This window comes from Necator americanus, chromosome II (assembly GCF_031761385.1).
Source record: "Necator americanus strain Aroian chromosome II, whole genome shotgun sequence".
NCBI lineage: Eukaryota > Metazoa > Nematoda > Chromadorea > Rhabditida > Ancylostomatidae > Necator > Necator americanus.
In genome coordinates this window covers 11927644-11943421 of record NC_087372.1, presented here as the reverse complement: position 1 = coordinate 11943421, position 15778 = coordinate 11927644, and the positions used below count along the sequence as shown (strand labels likewise).

General features: G+C 40.7%; 3 protein-coding genes across 5 annotated transcripts; 2 read left to right on the top strand and 1 right to left on the bottom strand.

Annotated features, from left to right (window-relative positions):
- Positions 1 to 311: 311 nt before the first annotated feature.
- Positions 312 to 4854, top strand: RB195_017585 (uncharacterized protein; the record flags this gene model as incomplete). The annotated part of the gene is made up of 16 exons (XM_064184646.1): positions 312 to 330; positions 414 to 512; positions 583 to 704; positions 1541 to 1627; positions 1712 to 1846; positions 2624 to 2719; positions 2780 to 2887; positions 2986 to 3118; positions 3274 to 3361; positions 3456 to 3549; positions 3622 to 3711; positions 3769 to 3891; positions 3947 to 4112; positions 4417 to 4512; positions 4569 to 4733; positions 4805 to 4854. The coding sequence occupies 16 exons, from the start codon at positions 312 to 314 to the stop codon at positions 4852 to 4854; spliced, it is 1671 nt and encodes a 556-aa protein (XP_064040527.1).
- A 2452-nt stretch (positions 4855 to 7306) lies between these two features.
- Positions 7307 to 12501, top strand: RB195_017584 (uncharacterized protein; the record flags this gene model as incomplete). 2 transcript variants are annotated; one of them, XM_064184644.1, is made up of 14 exons in its annotated part: positions 7307 to 7378; positions 7493 to 7567; positions 7620 to 7700; positions 7967 to 8102; positions 8186 to 8281; positions 8340 to 8407; positions 9597 to 9716; positions 9780 to 9911; positions 10842 to 10911; positions 10970 to 11101; positions 11842 to 11993; positions 12047 to 12145; positions 12201 to 12319; positions 12384 to 12501. In XM_064184644.1, the coding sequence occupies 14 exons, from the start codon at positions 7307 to 7309 to the stop codon at positions 12499 to 12501; spliced, it is 1470 nt and encodes a 489-aa protein (XP_064040526.1). The 2 variants fall into 2 exon arrangements, with proteins under 2 accessions (XP_064040526.1, XP_064040525.1); XM_064184645.1 differs by lacking the exons at positions 9597 to 9716; positions 9780 to 9911.
- A 361-nt stretch (positions 12502 to 12862) lies between these two features.
- RB195_017583 (uncharacterized protein) lies at positions 12863 to 15348 on the bottom strand (the record flags this gene model as incomplete). 2 transcript variants are annotated; one of them, XM_013443060.2, is made up of 5 exons in its annotated part: positions 12863 to 13297; positions 13368 to 13434; positions 13499 to 13635; positions 15053 to 15167; positions 15266 to 15348. In XM_013443060.2, 5 exons carry the CDS (start codon positions 15346 to 15348, stop codon positions 12863 to 12865), a joined length of 837 nt encoding a protein of 278 aa, XP_013298514.2. The 2 variants fall into 2 exon arrangements, with proteins under 2 accessions (XP_013298514.2, XP_064040524.1); XM_064184643.1 differs by having other exon boundaries at positions 15266 to 15339.
- Between the last annotated feature and the right edge of the window lie 430 nt (positions 15349 to 15778).

The following is a 15778-nucleotide window of genomic DNA, read 5'->3' as shown; positions in this document are numbered from 1 at the left end:
ACCCTTATGTAAAACACGCCTAAATAAGCGGTGAACTTTGCTTGCTTTTATTTCCGCTGATTGTTTCTGTATGATTGTTGTTCGTTCATGTTTGTAGATCTGTTAAAAGAAAAGATTAGATGATTTGTTTGTGTTCATCCCTTTCCTAGCCTTTGTGTACTCAGCACGCCACGGTATTTCGAAGTTTTCCCGTGAGTTATAGACAAGTGAAGTCATACGTAATGGGATGTAGGCAGTTCCATATTTAGAGGATGTGTCACATATACTTATTTTTTCCGTTAAGGTAACCCGCCGAAGTTCGCAGGAGAATAATGGCGAAATATTGTCTGAGTGAGTCGTTATGTTTGGTTATGTTTTTTGTTTCTCTCTATGTTTCTTGAAAGTCTTGTTTCTTCAAAGTAATCTGCATTAAGAGAAAGCCAGCAAACGACAGAGCTGTGCAAAGCGGTATAAGATTGAAAAGAAGGTTAAGGCCCACAACAAGAAGGTGAAAAAGGAAGCTAAAAAACTTGGTAAGTTGATGGCGCGGTTGTGTTGTGTATTCCCGTCATTTGCTTTCTCTTGTCAATAGATCACATTAAGGTCGGAAAAAGAAGGCCGAGAAGGTTATCACAGTTCCGAAGGCTTGTCCTTTTAAGGACGAAATACTCAACGAGGCAGAGAAAGCGCGAGAGCGCATTAAAGCTCAAATGGAAGCAAAGAAGGTACTATCGGATTATTTTTCGCGTTTCCAAATTGGCGTGTAATTTTATCAAGAAGAATTTCATGTTTTGTTTTTAAATTGCTATTGAAGTGATTCTGTTTTTCTGTTGTGGTTTTATCCATCATTTTTCCCTTGAAAATATCTAACAAAAGTCCAGTCAGGAGTGACTTGTGGTGCCACTGCGTAAGCGGCTGCGCTCGCACTGAAACTCTTGCCACTCAAACTGCGGAGCTGAGAGAGGGCTCCATTGCGCTTATCCTCGCGTAACCACTTACGCTTTCACCATAATTCAGGAAATTATTAGACTCGAAAACGCAAGAAATATGTACCGTCGACATCGGCGATCTCTTGCTGAGGTCCCAGGTAACGCGCTTATCCCGCAAAGTTGTTTTCAAGTTGAAGTGTATTCTCCATTACTGTCTCTGTAAAAGGAGATTAGTGTTTAAAAAATGAACTTTTGAAACGCCGATCAAATCTGTCTACCTCGGGCAAGATTTTCCTTCAAGTGTATGTGTTTATGAATGCTGTTGTAATGTATCTTAAGTTCGTCTGCTGTTCCACGCATGGTTACATTTAGATTTGTTTTGACTGGCTGATCAGCCCTTAGAAAAGGTTTTCGCGGTAGAAGTTGCTACTAAGAAATCACTAAACAAAAAGTTGCATCCGTTACAGTACCTTTTCCAAATACGTCCCATAAGGATTAGTTAACGCCATTTCATCCTTTTGACTTGAATTTATGTATTAGATTTGACATATCGTTCCAATGTTGTATCACTCGTAAAAACTCTGTTTTCGGGAGCTATTGTTTTGGTGACCATTTGGGAAGTTTTTTTTCAGGAAGCTGCAAAACAAGCGAGAGTAGAAAAACGAAAGGACACCTTGCCGACAGATCTCCATGCATTATCAGCGAAAGCAGCTAAGGAGGTGATATATTTACCCTTTGCACTACATTCCTCAACTTTAATCTTATCGAAGTAAATACTACACCATAATTATTGTCCTTTTGAGGGGGAAGAGTTTGAAACGCAGCAGGAATTGAAGAATTCAGCTGTGAAAGATTTCAATCCGCTGTGTGATCGGTCCATCAAAGCTTATGCGAGTGAAGTGAGGAAAATGATTGAAACAGCCGATATTATTATACAGGTGAGTTCATAGAAATTATCTGTTTGGAAGGGTTTTCATTTATTTAGAATTATTGTTTAAAATAAATGAATACTATTCTCAATAAATAATTTCTGATTAATAATTGAAATCTCTCTTGACGTTGTATAAGAAAGGTTGCACTAGGCATGTTATTTCTCACCAAAAAAAGAATAATAATAGTATTGTGTCGAATTATGCTGCACAGAAATAAAGGAACATATAGTTTTGAATCAACAGTACTCACTATCTCTGCGCTAGCCCTCAAAAGCATTACCCCACGAATCTGAGGTTGTACGGATTTCAGATGGAGTATTCTTATATGGGATCGTAGATTATGGAGAGAAAGGTGATCCCATCCATTTCTTCTTAAATGCCGTAAAAAACGACCCGGAAGATACGGCTTCGGGCGTTCAGGTGCGCTATTTTCTGAAAAGGGTTCGATTGGAGCGCGCCAACCTTGTGCACGCGCCGCATCATCCGGACCGTTTTTTACGTCAATTAGGAAGAAATGGGCGGAATCACCCCCTCTCCATAATCTACGATCCCGTATACGAATACTCCACCTGAAATCCGTACCACCCCGAATGCGTGGGTTGATGCCTTCAATGCATTCAGAAAATATTTAGGTAATGTGTAAGTGTCTTAGAGGTATGCCAGCTTTCATAACCATTTCCACCCTGAACCAATCCGTTTTCATAGAGGATAACAAGGAAATCGCTCGATTTCCAAGATTTGCTGTTCGAAGAAGGAAAAAATAACTCAAGAAAGAGTTTTTAGGTTCTAGATGCACGGGATCCTTTGGGAAGTAGGAGTGCTTCAGTCGAGCAGCAGGTGCTGAATAATGGAAAACGACTTGTTCTGTTGCTCAACAAGGTATTCTCGGAGGCCAGCTATTTAATTCACCCACTCTCACTAACATGTCCTTTCATGAAGATCGATCTCGTTCCGAGGGAAAATGTTGTGAAATGGCTCGCATATTTAAGAACACAACTACCTACTGTTGCATTCAAGGCTAGCACTCAAGAGCAAAATACCAATATCGTGAGTTATTTTCTCTTATATTCGACATCCAAGGTTGTTCATCTCAGTGTAGTTATTAGAATTTCTATCTAATCATTTCCAACATTTTTTTCATTCAGAGTCGCTTCAATAGCTCGAATTTGAACAATTCTTCTTCTTCTAAGTGTATTGGTGCCGATATCATTATGAAACTTTTGGGGAATTATTGTCGTAATAAAGATATCAAGACTAGCATTCGAGTTGGGGTTGTTGGTGAGTGTTTGGGAGAATTAGGATTTTGCTAGATGAACGATGCTACAACGGTGAACTTTTGTTTTTTATTTTAACAGCCATCGGCTGCTTATTTCTGATTTCTGAGGTTCAAAGATATCAATAATTAAAGGCCATTTAGAAATGGTGTTTTTCAGGGTTTCCTAACGTTGGTAAAAGCAGTGTTATAAATAGTTTGAAGCGAAGACGTGCCTGTAATGTTGGGGCGATGCCTGGTATAACAAAGTTGGTTACTTTTCTTACATTTTTCATTTTTTTATTTTTAGATTTTTCATTTTTATCAAGTTGGTTTTGCCCAGAACTGTGTTTACATTTTCAGGGAAATTCAAGAAATCGAGCTTGACAAACATATCCGTCTTATAGATTCCCCTGGTGTTGTGCTACTAAGTGCAAATGACCTCGACCCTGTTGAGGTGACTTTTTTTGCCCCACATTTTTTTATTTTGTGATTGGTGTGTATTAGCAATTACTACTGCGTATAATAGGTAGCATTGAAAAACGCGGTTCGGGTTGACTCGCTGATAGATCCCGTTGCCCCTGTTTATGCGATTCTGCGTAGGTGCTCAAAGGAAACGGTACTTGCATGCAATTCGTATAACATCAACATACTAGTACGAACGATGCTCTTTTAGTTAATGTTGCATTACTCAATACCAGAATTCAATTCTACGGACCAATTTCTTGCTTTGCTTGCTCGCAAGCTTGGAAGACTCAAAAAAGGTGCAAGGCCGGATATGAATGCTGCTGCTAAACACGCAAGTGTTCCATATTTACCTCACGCTAGTTATGTTCCTGATATAGATCTTATAGGTGTTAAATGACTGGAATAGCGGTCGCTTGAGATACTATACGCAACCTCCGGAGGATTTATCCACTTCCACCAAAGAAACTTGCGTATCTGCTGAAATCGTCAGTCAATTCAGCAAAGAGTTTGACATCGAAGCGATCGATGAAGATCTGAAGCAGTTGGTTGAGGGTCAGTTCCACATTTTCTCATGTCAAAATCATTACTGTTTCTTCCCTAAGAAATGCGTACAAGTAGTGCAAGTACGTACTGGTGCTGTAATGACTGTTCTATTTATTGTACAATAATCAGTGCCCGTTGCTACATTATGTTTTCTTTACATTCTTGAAAGAACATCTCTCAATTGCATACATATCTTGAGGATCCGTTATCGTTTTTAATAGTTAACCTGTACTTTGAAATATGAAGATGTGAGAGAAGTAAGAAAAAGAAATAGAAATAATTCCCCCGAAATCTGTCCTCTCCTTTACTTCAGGCCTACCTATGGAAACAGATGGCACTTTTGTTCCTTACAATTCATCAAATGAGGACGAAGATGATAAAGAAGGAGGAATGGATGTAGATGGCAGCGGTAGTGTTTCTTCTAAGGAACATCAGCATGCCTCAACTATGCTTTCTTTTTTCCAGCAGCAGTAGTAGTAAGCAGCGGACGAACCAAGAAATTAGACCGAGATCATGAAGACGATAATTCAATTCCTCTGCCTACCAGCTTAGTGATCGATGGAAATGTGCAGTTAAATCGCGTAATGAAAAAAGCTATCAAGAAGAAAAAACGTGCTGCGAGGAAACAAGGTAGGTGTGATAATACTTACCATTGAAACTGTGTGTTGTCAAATCTGATATGTATTTTCTTAAAATTCCAGAACAACGTGCAGACAAACTTGCTGATGCGATGGATACAACTGCTCTCTGAAGCTGCGTTCCCGTTGTTTTTGTTGTTATTTGCGTTATCGTTGAAATTGTTTCAAATCTATCTTCGTTAAACGCTTGTAAAGATTTACTGTTACTGTTGCTATGAAGATTTGTTATTCGTGATAAACTTTTAAGGTGGGTATATGTCACATTAGGTGCTTTCCAGATCGGTGGTGGACAGATTATAGTTGTTTCTTCGAACATTGTCTAGATTCTCTGAGTTTCTATTATAGACATTTTACGAAGAATGAGTAATTTCTTGAACACTTTAGAGGTCTGAGAGATCTTAGTTTCTGATACTTCATCGGATTAAAACAGGAAATTGCAGTATTGAACGGACTATGTAATGCAATATAAGGAAGTTTTTATGGACTGGTAGTCTCTTCCACTGGATGTTATGGGTAAAAAGCTGAAGCTCGGTGCAGTTTCGAATGGGATTTGCAAATTACCCTTTAAATATTTATATGGATACATCTGACATCTCTTTAATCAGTTACAAAAAGAGAAAAGAAATGGCAATAGCAGTCTCCATAGGTTCCTCTGTGTTTTGGACTTAAATGTTCTGCTTTAAGAATGTGATAGTAACGCATTCTTTTAGAGAAGGTCACCTATGGACTTACACTTACGTGTCACGTTTCATTGTGTTTCCAGTAGATGTCGGCATCTGTGGTGGGCTCTCCAGGCCCGCCTTTGTAATGAAGCCAGTGCTTGCAGTTGCAGTGCTTGCAGTTATAGTCGGGTTAAAACGAAATGAAGCACGTACGCAATTGCGTACGCGGCTTCTCTTGAGGGGCTTAGGTGGAGCGTAGCGGCTAGGAGCGTGGCGGAACCCTTGCTGGCGCCACCCATCGCTGCCGTTTGTGACGGTCTCACCTCGGTTCCAACTGCTGCCTCCATCGCGTCGTTTCGCACGCGTACGCAAATGCACCGCAACTACACTCACGATTCATGTCGTTTTGACCCGACTGTATCTGCGAAAGTTTGAGAAAAGCGCCTTCGCTTTGACAGAACTGTATTCTAGCGGCTGTAGCGGTTAGAGGTTCCGCTTCTGCACGATGATCGGAGGTTCGAAACTGCCTTAGTGCTCACCAAGCTCACCAAGACTCCCTACGGGGTCGATAAATTGGCTGGGAGGATAAAAACACTGACTTGACACATCGGCTGGCCACCGCAAGTCATTGTATAGGCCAGATACACGTTCGTAAACCTCAAAACGATTCTAAATTGAAGTGAACGTGGGGGCGCATCCCAAGCGGATTGATTAACGCCAGAAACTTTAACCTTTATCCCTTAGCTATGAGGCACACCAAAGGTACTGTTCCTGCCACATTCGATTTTTGAAGCTTTTCCATACCCGGTAAGATAATACCAAAACTTCGAAAATCGAGGAAACCTAAAATTTATGTGCCTCCTAAGCGAAAGTTTGGAAATTTGTTGAAAGCTGAGCACTTCATTCAACTTCGACGAGTAAGGTATGGATAGAAAATCAATGCAAACATTTACACACGAGAAAGTGGGAAAAGAGCAGGTGGTAAACACAAAACGTATAAAGATTGGAAATTACACTCGTTTAAAGAGCGTGGATGAAGTTAGTGACTTCTCGACTGAGTTTCTCGTGTGTAACTGTTTGTACTAATTCGCACTAATTCTAAATAGTGAGACTAGTTGCATAGAATCAGCAGTTAGCAGTTTCTAGAGCACTTAGTACTCAGAATTTGTATTTTAAGACGTTTGGGACCATATTGCCATCACATGATCGTTCTGATACAAAACTTTATTAAAGAGAACTGCAAGAACGTTAGGAGGTAAAGTTGAGAACGGAGTTCACAAGTGATGGGCAGCATCTAAGAAAGCAATTTCTCTGGGCTGATGACACTTTCACTGTTCGTACAGATCCCAACATCGTTTATTAGTCGTTCCTCTCATTCGCTATCGCCACCCAGGATTTCGTGAATGACGCTAGCAAGGTTTGAGTCGTATCCCGCTGCTGAACTCTCAGTTGGGCCATCCTTGTAGCAAAGATACCAGCCTGTCTTGATAGCAGTCTCCCGCGAGGAAATTTAGCATCTCTAGAGATCCACTTCGACGTTCTGAAGGACGTAAGGTGGGGAGATATCTAACGTTAAATTTTTAGACCGCGTTCGTTACTGGTAGTAAGGTTTTGTGAAGTTTTTGAGCATCTGGAGTCACAATGTAAGGGTGCTATGCAAAATAACGGCTCTCTCGAGTATAGATGCTGTAAAGGTTTGTTCAAATTTGTCGCCGCTACATCATTTTTCGCCTCCTATATTCGTATAGTGGATAAAGAGCATCGATCAATCAATTATTCTTTTAATTGGAAACCTGGCCGTATATTGCCAACGACCGTCGAAAAGCTTGGCCGAAGCAAATAACAGCAACTGGTGAGCATAAAAGCAAGATCGCAGCGATGTCGATGCGCCACCACAACGACGATGTGGTCTTGGATTCTACTGCTGGTCTTCTCATACGCAACCCTAGCTGTTGACGATGAAGCTATTCAGAAGGTGATGAGTTTTCGACTCCTGACTAAGTCAGAATATTTCTGATATTTCTAATAAATTTTAAATAAATATTTAATAGATAAATAATAAAAATTTTTCTAATATAATATTCTTCAGGCTACTGCAATACTTGTGAGCAATTCGACTGACTCCAATGGGACTGCAGGACCAGATGAGGACTATATAAAGAAGGTAGTCGTTGGCCACACTTATAACATATAATTAATTAATGATTTTGGTTTAGATCGCTGCTAGCCTGGAGTTATTTAACATTAAGAAATCACAGTTGAGCAGACAAGGTACACAGAGCAAACCTTTTGATGAGGTGAGTCCAGTCAGATGAATAGATAAAGATTTTACTTGAAAGAATTTAAAGACGGTGATGTTAATTTAATTTAATGTTAATTTAATTTAAAGATTTACAGACAATACTGTATACTGGGAGATAAGGTTGAGATGTACCCTTTCCAAGAATTTCTTAAGAATTCACTCAGAATTCTGTACTTGTTTTCGAGTAAATTCAGCTATTGAATAACATTAATTTTAACGTGTGATTACTCCGGAAGTTATCCTCTGAAGTCGAGTTTCCAGAAAGGCTACCGTACTGCTGTTGGCCCTCGTGACACTAACCGTACTGCCCCTCCTGAAGCCAGCGAGCATCTCAAAGCAGTTGCTTTAGAAGGCGATATGATCCTCAGCCCTACTCAAATTAACAATATGCTAACTGGTGGGTCACGTACGTAAATTTGTGAGGAAAGCACCGTGTGCAGGAGGTCAACAGTGAGATATACGGGTGGATTTCTTTTTTAGGGACACCGAGCAGAAAGCGAAGACAGAGTCAAACAGATCCACGATCGATGTGGGACCCAAATACACCTATTCCCTACTATATCGACCCTTCGCTCTGTAAAACCTCCAGTCGCTTTATCTCTGTCCGTCAACTCGTAATTTTCGTCATTTACAGATAATACTGTCGGCCTGATAAACCAAGCTATCAAGTTCTGGACGGATAACACGTGTCTTTCTTTCACGGTAAGATACGTCTTTTGTTGCACAAATGTTCTTGTGATGGTTCTCTACAGTAACCCAGTAGTTAATTCTCCAACGAAAAATCACCATCATTCTCTCAGATCTTGCTTTTTTTAAAGTTGACCCTTGTTGGAAATACAAGCAGGGAACAAAAAGTCAGCGATTGGGAGTTCATCATCATTGTCTTAGTTGTAGTCGGGTAAAAACAACATGGAGGCTAACGGTGGGCCCATCACGAACTGCAGCGGTGCGGGCCACTAGCAAAGGTCCATTTCCAATCTCAACCGCTACGCTCTCGCGCAACGTTTTTTGCGCCGCCGCTTCTGTAAGTGCACCGCGCATCATGTCATTTTGATCGGACTACATTTATTATTCATACGAAATTTTGTTAGTTTTATTGCAAGTTCTGTGATTTAATACTGGATACTGGATTTGGAATTCTCTGGATTTGTGAGGAGAGGAATAAATGAGCGTAATTCTTCTCGTTCTCTTAGGTGCCACTAGCGCCATTTACCCGTGCACAGATCTAAGCATAAAAAAATTCCGCGAAACGTTGTCGTTAAAAGCAGCGCCTATGCTAAAAGATTTGTATGTAGATTTGAAAAGCAAGGATATTCTACGTGTACTTAAAACGATGCTGCATAGAAAATAGTTCAATTTCTGGAAGATCTGTTGAGAAATGGCCTGAATGTCTTTTTCCTCTGTATGAGTCTCCGTGTCACGACGTATACTAATGAGAGCCTAAGGTGCTTGCATGTCACTCAACCTATCCGTCCTCTGGATTTTGCTATTTAGAGAGACTAAAGTAGGATGTTGATTAAAGAGGACGAGTCCATGTTTTTGGAGGAATTGCTTGCGTACCCCACGTAAACGAAGAGTATGTAAACTCGTAACTCGTCACCAATAACTGACACAATGGCGAAATTCTTAAATCTCATTCTTAAAACTCTTTTGTTACGTCCAGGATTCTTATTACTGATGGTTAAACTGCAATAGATCATTTTTGAGAGTGGTTAGAAGTCTGAGGTGACGATACTGGTTTGATAATAACCTTTCGAGCTCATGTTTTCACAATTGTTAGTACATTTTGTTCAGACCAAAAAAAAATCAAATAATAAAAATTCGAAACCCAAAAAATTAAGAAATGCATCGATATTTCCTAGGTCAAAGTATGATGTTTATCAATTTTTAGCCGAATTCTAATGCTTTCAATCGTCTTCGAATTTACAAAGGAAATGGATGCTGGTCGTATGTTGGGAAGCAATATTCGTGGGCTAGCCAGGATGTATCAATTGGAGAAGGATGCAACAACGTATCTTTCATTTTCACCCGATAATTGTAAGATTTCCTCAACAATGCTGTAGAAATGATTCAGCTTGGAACAGTTTGTCATGAAATCGCTCATGCTCTCGGATTCTACCATACTCAATCACGATCCGACAGAGACAGCTACATATACATCAATTATGGAAATGTCGATGGATCCTTGCAGTACAATTTCCAGAAGGTAGCGTTGATCCTCAACAAACGAGCGCATCTGGTTCCACTTTAGCCGAAGTGACTGTTTATATTGTAAACGCTTCGTCATCTGCGCTGTATGCCCCAAAGCGCTAAACATCACTGCAGTATCGGATTGATGATCACATGAATCCCATGCGGATTACAGTAATTAAGTACTAATGGTAGCACTTGAGAATTTTCTATGTAAGGTTTTCTCTAGGGTTCGAGACCTACTTTCCAAGAATGGTATTGAAAACGTGTCTTGCAAGTCCACAAAGTCCTAAATTTACACAACGATGCAACTCTACACCTATAATATTAATGAAATCCGATGATGTGAAGTGGATGTCATCGCTCGTACGTATTTAAGTACTTTCTTTATCGGGTAATTTCACCTGTGACTCATATAACGCCGTTTCACTTCCTCGATACTATGGGAGTGAAGAGTAACTTCATTGGGTAAAATGATGTTCCAATCCTGGATTTGTGGAAGGTGATTCGCATTTCTACTGCTGTCTTTTTTTTCGTGTTTTGCTTTTCGACAACCGTAAACTACGCCCCAGACTGTACCTACACGACGAAAAATTTCAAAATTTTCGGAAATTTCTTCATCGAACGCTGCCTTTAACAGACACAACCGAGTACCATGAACGTGTCAGTGACTTGGAGACAGGTGTACAATTCATAGAAAACCGTTAAAAAAACTGTTCACCTATTACTTAAATTTTAAAAGAAATTTGAAGAGATAAATTTATAAGATGACTTGTGTACATCTCCTAAAGCTCCTCATAGCTTCAATTTGTGATCTCACGAGGAAGTAAAGAAAGAGAGTTTACGGAATCCAATATAAGATCTTAGTCTGAAGATTTCATTCCGTGTTCTAATGATTATTCACAGAAACGATTTGAAATTTTTGAAATATTCCTGTAATTTCTAGCTCAGTACATCAGCTGAAAAGCATTATGGAATGGCTTACGACTACGGGAGTGTCATGCAGTACAATCCATGTGAGTCCCATAAGCATATTGTCTATTCTTATCCTTAGGAGGAGTAATTACACTTCAGACGCATTTGCCATCAACTACAACATTCCCACCTCTGTGGCTCGTGATGTTAATTACCAAAATATGATGGGACAGAGAGATGGGCCAGCGTTTTCCGATGTGAAGCAGATGAACCTACTTTACAATTGCGCTGGTGAGGTTCACAAATAATTTAGGTTGCCCACGTTATGCGTCCTAAACAGAAAAAGCTTATTTCTCTTAGCAATTAGTAAAAAAAAATTAAGTATTTTTACTTCAAGAACTTGGTTCTGAAGAGACTGGCTTGTTTTTGTATAAAATTGTGCCTCATTCATTGCAGGCCCCATATTCTTGTTTTATTCACAGCGCAAAGATTTGATGAAAGTCTTGTGAATAGTTCGCAATTAAAATTGCATTCTTTGCAATAGGTAGGTGGGATCCACGATCCACCCAGTGCAGCCTTTGCCCAAGAATTAAAGCCTCTAAAAAGGAAAATCCGTTTACCAACAAAACAACGAAACAACTTACAGCCATGGATTTTGACGAAATTAGACAATGTAAAGTGGATTAGAATTGAAATTATCCATCAAGGGAAAATGGGAAATTCTTACACTCTTACGACTAATGAAATCCACTTTACGAACTTCTATCCACTCATATGAGTTTAAAGAATTGCCTCTTTGGAAGAAGAGGCCTGCCGTGCTCCTGATTTCAGCATTAGTAGATTGTGTTTCGCGTCTGTTTCTCGCAAAATCTCGAGCCATACCCACTACTGGAGGGAACCCTCAAACGAAAAACGTTTTCCAGAACGTTGGCTTGAAGTGCAGAGAAATGTTTCGTTCTGGATCTCTTATCTATTATGGCGACTTAAGTCCCACAATCTATTAAACAGAAAATTAACAGTGAATTTTTAAGCAAGATGCCGCTCGAGACCGCCATGTCAGAATAACGGTATCGTCAACTCTAGAACGTGTACTACTTGCATCTGTCCTCGAGCATTTGCTGGAAACTACTGTAATTCGCTTAGACAAGGCACCGGATCAGCATGCAACGGACAAGTCATACAGGTGACAAGAATTATTTCTACAACTAGAACCTTACCATCTACTCAGGAGTTCAGGCAACCTCTTCGTCATTCGCCTCTTTCACAGCGACGGTTGGCAATGGAATGAGCTACCAATACAGCACCACCCCTTCGGAGTGTTTCTGGACTATAAGTGTAGGAGAACCTCCCGAATAACTTCCGTTGCAAACTGTAAACTCTTTCACTTAAGGCTCCTGCTGGACGACGTATACAGTTCCAAATCAAGAGTCTTGACACTAATTGCATGGAAGGTTGCAATTGGTCAGGATTCGAAGTGAATACTGGAAACCTTGACCTCGCTGGAATGTTGTAAGTAAACCACACATAACAGTCATAACTGAAATGGTTTCTGCCATTCTTCTATTCTTTTCAGAGTGTGCTGTTCTTCGATCTCCAGCACTATGTTCACCTCCCTAGGGAACATGATTACTATTAGAGGAGTATCGCGATACAACAACGCAAACATGGGAATCAGCTACCGCGTGGTTTAGTCTGGTTGTCGAAGCATTAGGCCACAATGGGGAATTAATTTATCATTGATTGGGATTCTGGACTCTAGAAATAGTACTGTAAATCTTACAATGCTTTATATTTTTTCATTGTTTATATGTATGAAATAAATAAGTGCTTCCGAACACTGTTTGAAGGACAATGGATATGCGTCAATTAGTACTCGAAACATAAAGATAAAAATTGCGACAATGGTACTACCAGTATTATTCCAACAAAAAAAATAATGCTAGACGTTAAGAATAAACAAAATACAAAACATTAATCAACTATGGTGATATTCTTAGTTTAATGGCAATGCAAGCAAGACAGAGCAAGAGCTGGCAAAGCCTTCGTATGAGATCAAAGTGCTGTAAGTTGTGCGGTGCTCTCAGCACCCGAGTTATCACTCATTTCAACTGGTGCAAGAGGTTCAGGAATGTAAGCAGGAGGGACGACAGCCATAGGACTGGCATTAACGGGAATTTGATTATAGATTGAGCTGAAGGTCTGATCATAAATCGAAGGGGGAATCTTGTAAATGTCTTTTACCATCGCTTCCGCACAGAACGCATCCGCTTTCTGCACGGCAGCACCATGAATAAGCGGTAGTGAGTCAATAGGTGCTAGTCCTAGATGAGCGAGGTAATTTGTGTAATCAGGCAACGAGGTCGGCTTTAAAAGAGTTGATAGAGTCTGGTGATTTTGTATAACCGGAGAATGAATGGGATGCAGTTGAGGTGGTGGCGTCGGTGTAGCGTTAGTAGACGGCGAAGGCGATAGCAGCGATGATGACTGCTGAAAAACCACAACTTTTCACTAGTTTTCGGTGGAAATTTCAAGACAATGATAGGGATATTTTGCTTACAGAAATATCCAGTGATGGTTCTTCTTTTACAGATACGTTCAACGATTCCGCTGGACTTCTATGAGGACTAAAATTCCAATTTCATTTTAAAAAAGGGACAATTCGTCTAATTACCGGAAATTATTAGCTACCTGTCCGACTTCTTTTCTCTCTTGTCTTTCGCCCTTCTGTTCTGAAACCACGTCTTCACCTGCGCTTCTGAAAGTCCCAAAGACTCGGCCAGCTGCGCTCGCTTATCGCGTATCATATAGTGCTCAGAAAGATATTCCTGAAATAATCGAGTATTTTCTAGACACTTATAAGGAAAGTACATTCGTTTTTACTCGCTTCAATTTTAATTCCACAAAGCAAGAGAGGGGCCCCGCCTGAGGCGTTAATCTGGCGATCTATTGCACGTATTCATGGAATAAACATTTCCGCGATACTGATTATTGCGCTGAGCGTCATTGCAAAAGCAATTAGCGCGTGCCACCCGAGCGAATGCCCGCTCGAGAATGACAAGCACTGCTCGCACATCACTTGATGCAGGCAGAAGTTCGAAAACGAACTAGTCTCAAACTGGAACAGCACTTAGCAGCCTTCTCTGGCGAAAAGGAAAAACGAAATCGCCAATCAACGAGACAATTCTCGCAGCTTGGCCGCTTCCCTTCTGACCACGGAAACCGATAACCCAATTGTCGGTACTTGTGATAAAATCACTTCCTTCTCGGTCCTTCATAACAGAATTTGATAGTACATCTTTCGTTTCCCTTTTTCCTGGAGAAGACATTTGCATAACTTCAAGTTCCTTTTACTACACTGCAGTCATCTCCAGCGCTGTTGCGGTGACAGATCAGAGTAGATTTTGTCAATGATTTAAGGGAAAGAGTAGAAAAGGGAAAAGATTAGGGAAATTAGGTGTTCAAATTAATGAGTAGGTCATTGCAATGATTTAGCCTTAATACATCTTATAAAGTCTAAGATTAGAAAATCACGGTAAAGATGTGATCATTCATGAAGTAATTCAAATGGTAATATTCTTCGTCTAATGTGCGATTTTGGCGACCACATTTGCTGATAATTCCCAGACAAAACCGTTACGGATCACATACTATATTGGGAACCGGCAGATGGATGCTCAAGAGACGGCCGTAACCCTACGCCACTAATCCATTCCCTTCATCGACAGATGTCGCTCGCATGCATTCGCACACGTCAATCAATTCCCACATCTTCACATACATTTATTGAGTGCTCAAGATCATGGATTAGTGAGGATCATGCTGAGCGATTCGATGGGTTTGTTGGGAATGTGCTGAATTCATACGTGAATTTCTCCTTTACTCCACAATCAGTGAGTGGACGTATGACTCACAGAGCTTTGTAAATTCCCGACATCATCGTAGAAATAAGGCATAAGTTGACATAGGAAGGGCATTCATATCCAGTTACTCTCCGCCCACGTGGAATCTGCTTGCTTGTTAATATTGCAAAATTCCCTTTAATACCTCAGCACATGATGTAAATGGTTAGTGATTGAGCGTTCTAGGAAGGTTCGGGTCCAAATAAAAGCATAATTTGAGGTCGAAGCACAACAAAGCCAATTACGCGCCGGTTGTCGTAAAAACGGGAGGAAACGAACGAGCGGAACGACGTGTAGAGATGTTGAAGTGAATAGCAGAATAAAGATCAGAGAAATTGCTAACCCTCTCCAAAATTGTCGCCTGATGCTGGGTGAAAGTCGTTCGCTTCCGCCGTGTTTTGTTCGCGCCATGCTCTCCAGGACTCGACGCTTCAGGTTCCGGATCAGAATACAACTTTCTGGAGATGATCTATCATTAGCGGAAATGTGAAGAACTGCGCGAAAATTCAAAAAAAACATAGGTAATCTCTAGGAGGAATAGAACTAAGCAGCTTGCCTTAAGGGCACGTCCGGTACTGAAACAAGGTCAGGACGGTAGTAGGGTCTAAACGCCGACCCGGCACTTGCCATAGAAATCATCGATATTCTGCAAATAAATGAGGTTCAGAGAACAAATGAAAGAGTCAAGAAGGTACAGATACGAAGAATATATACGGACGAGACATTTTAACGAGAAATGCCCTCATCGCAGTGTTAATCGATCAAGAAACAACATCGGATTGCAGCCTAATAGGGTAATAGACGGGAGAACCATTGCATTTATGGAAGGCCTCCTCACCCCTCCGCTCCGCCCATCATGCAGCGATATTGCGCGCTCGCCAGCAGCACTCCAGCTATAACGATAATGACTCAAAGTGTTAGTGAGGGTGTAATTATAGACGGGGACTAAGCAACCGCTGTACTGTAATGCCTCGGGACAAATCCCCAGAACCAGGCGAGGCGCAATAGGTCACATATCGATGAGGTGCTGGTGCTCGGGCACCGATCCACCGTTATCGATCTCAGCTAT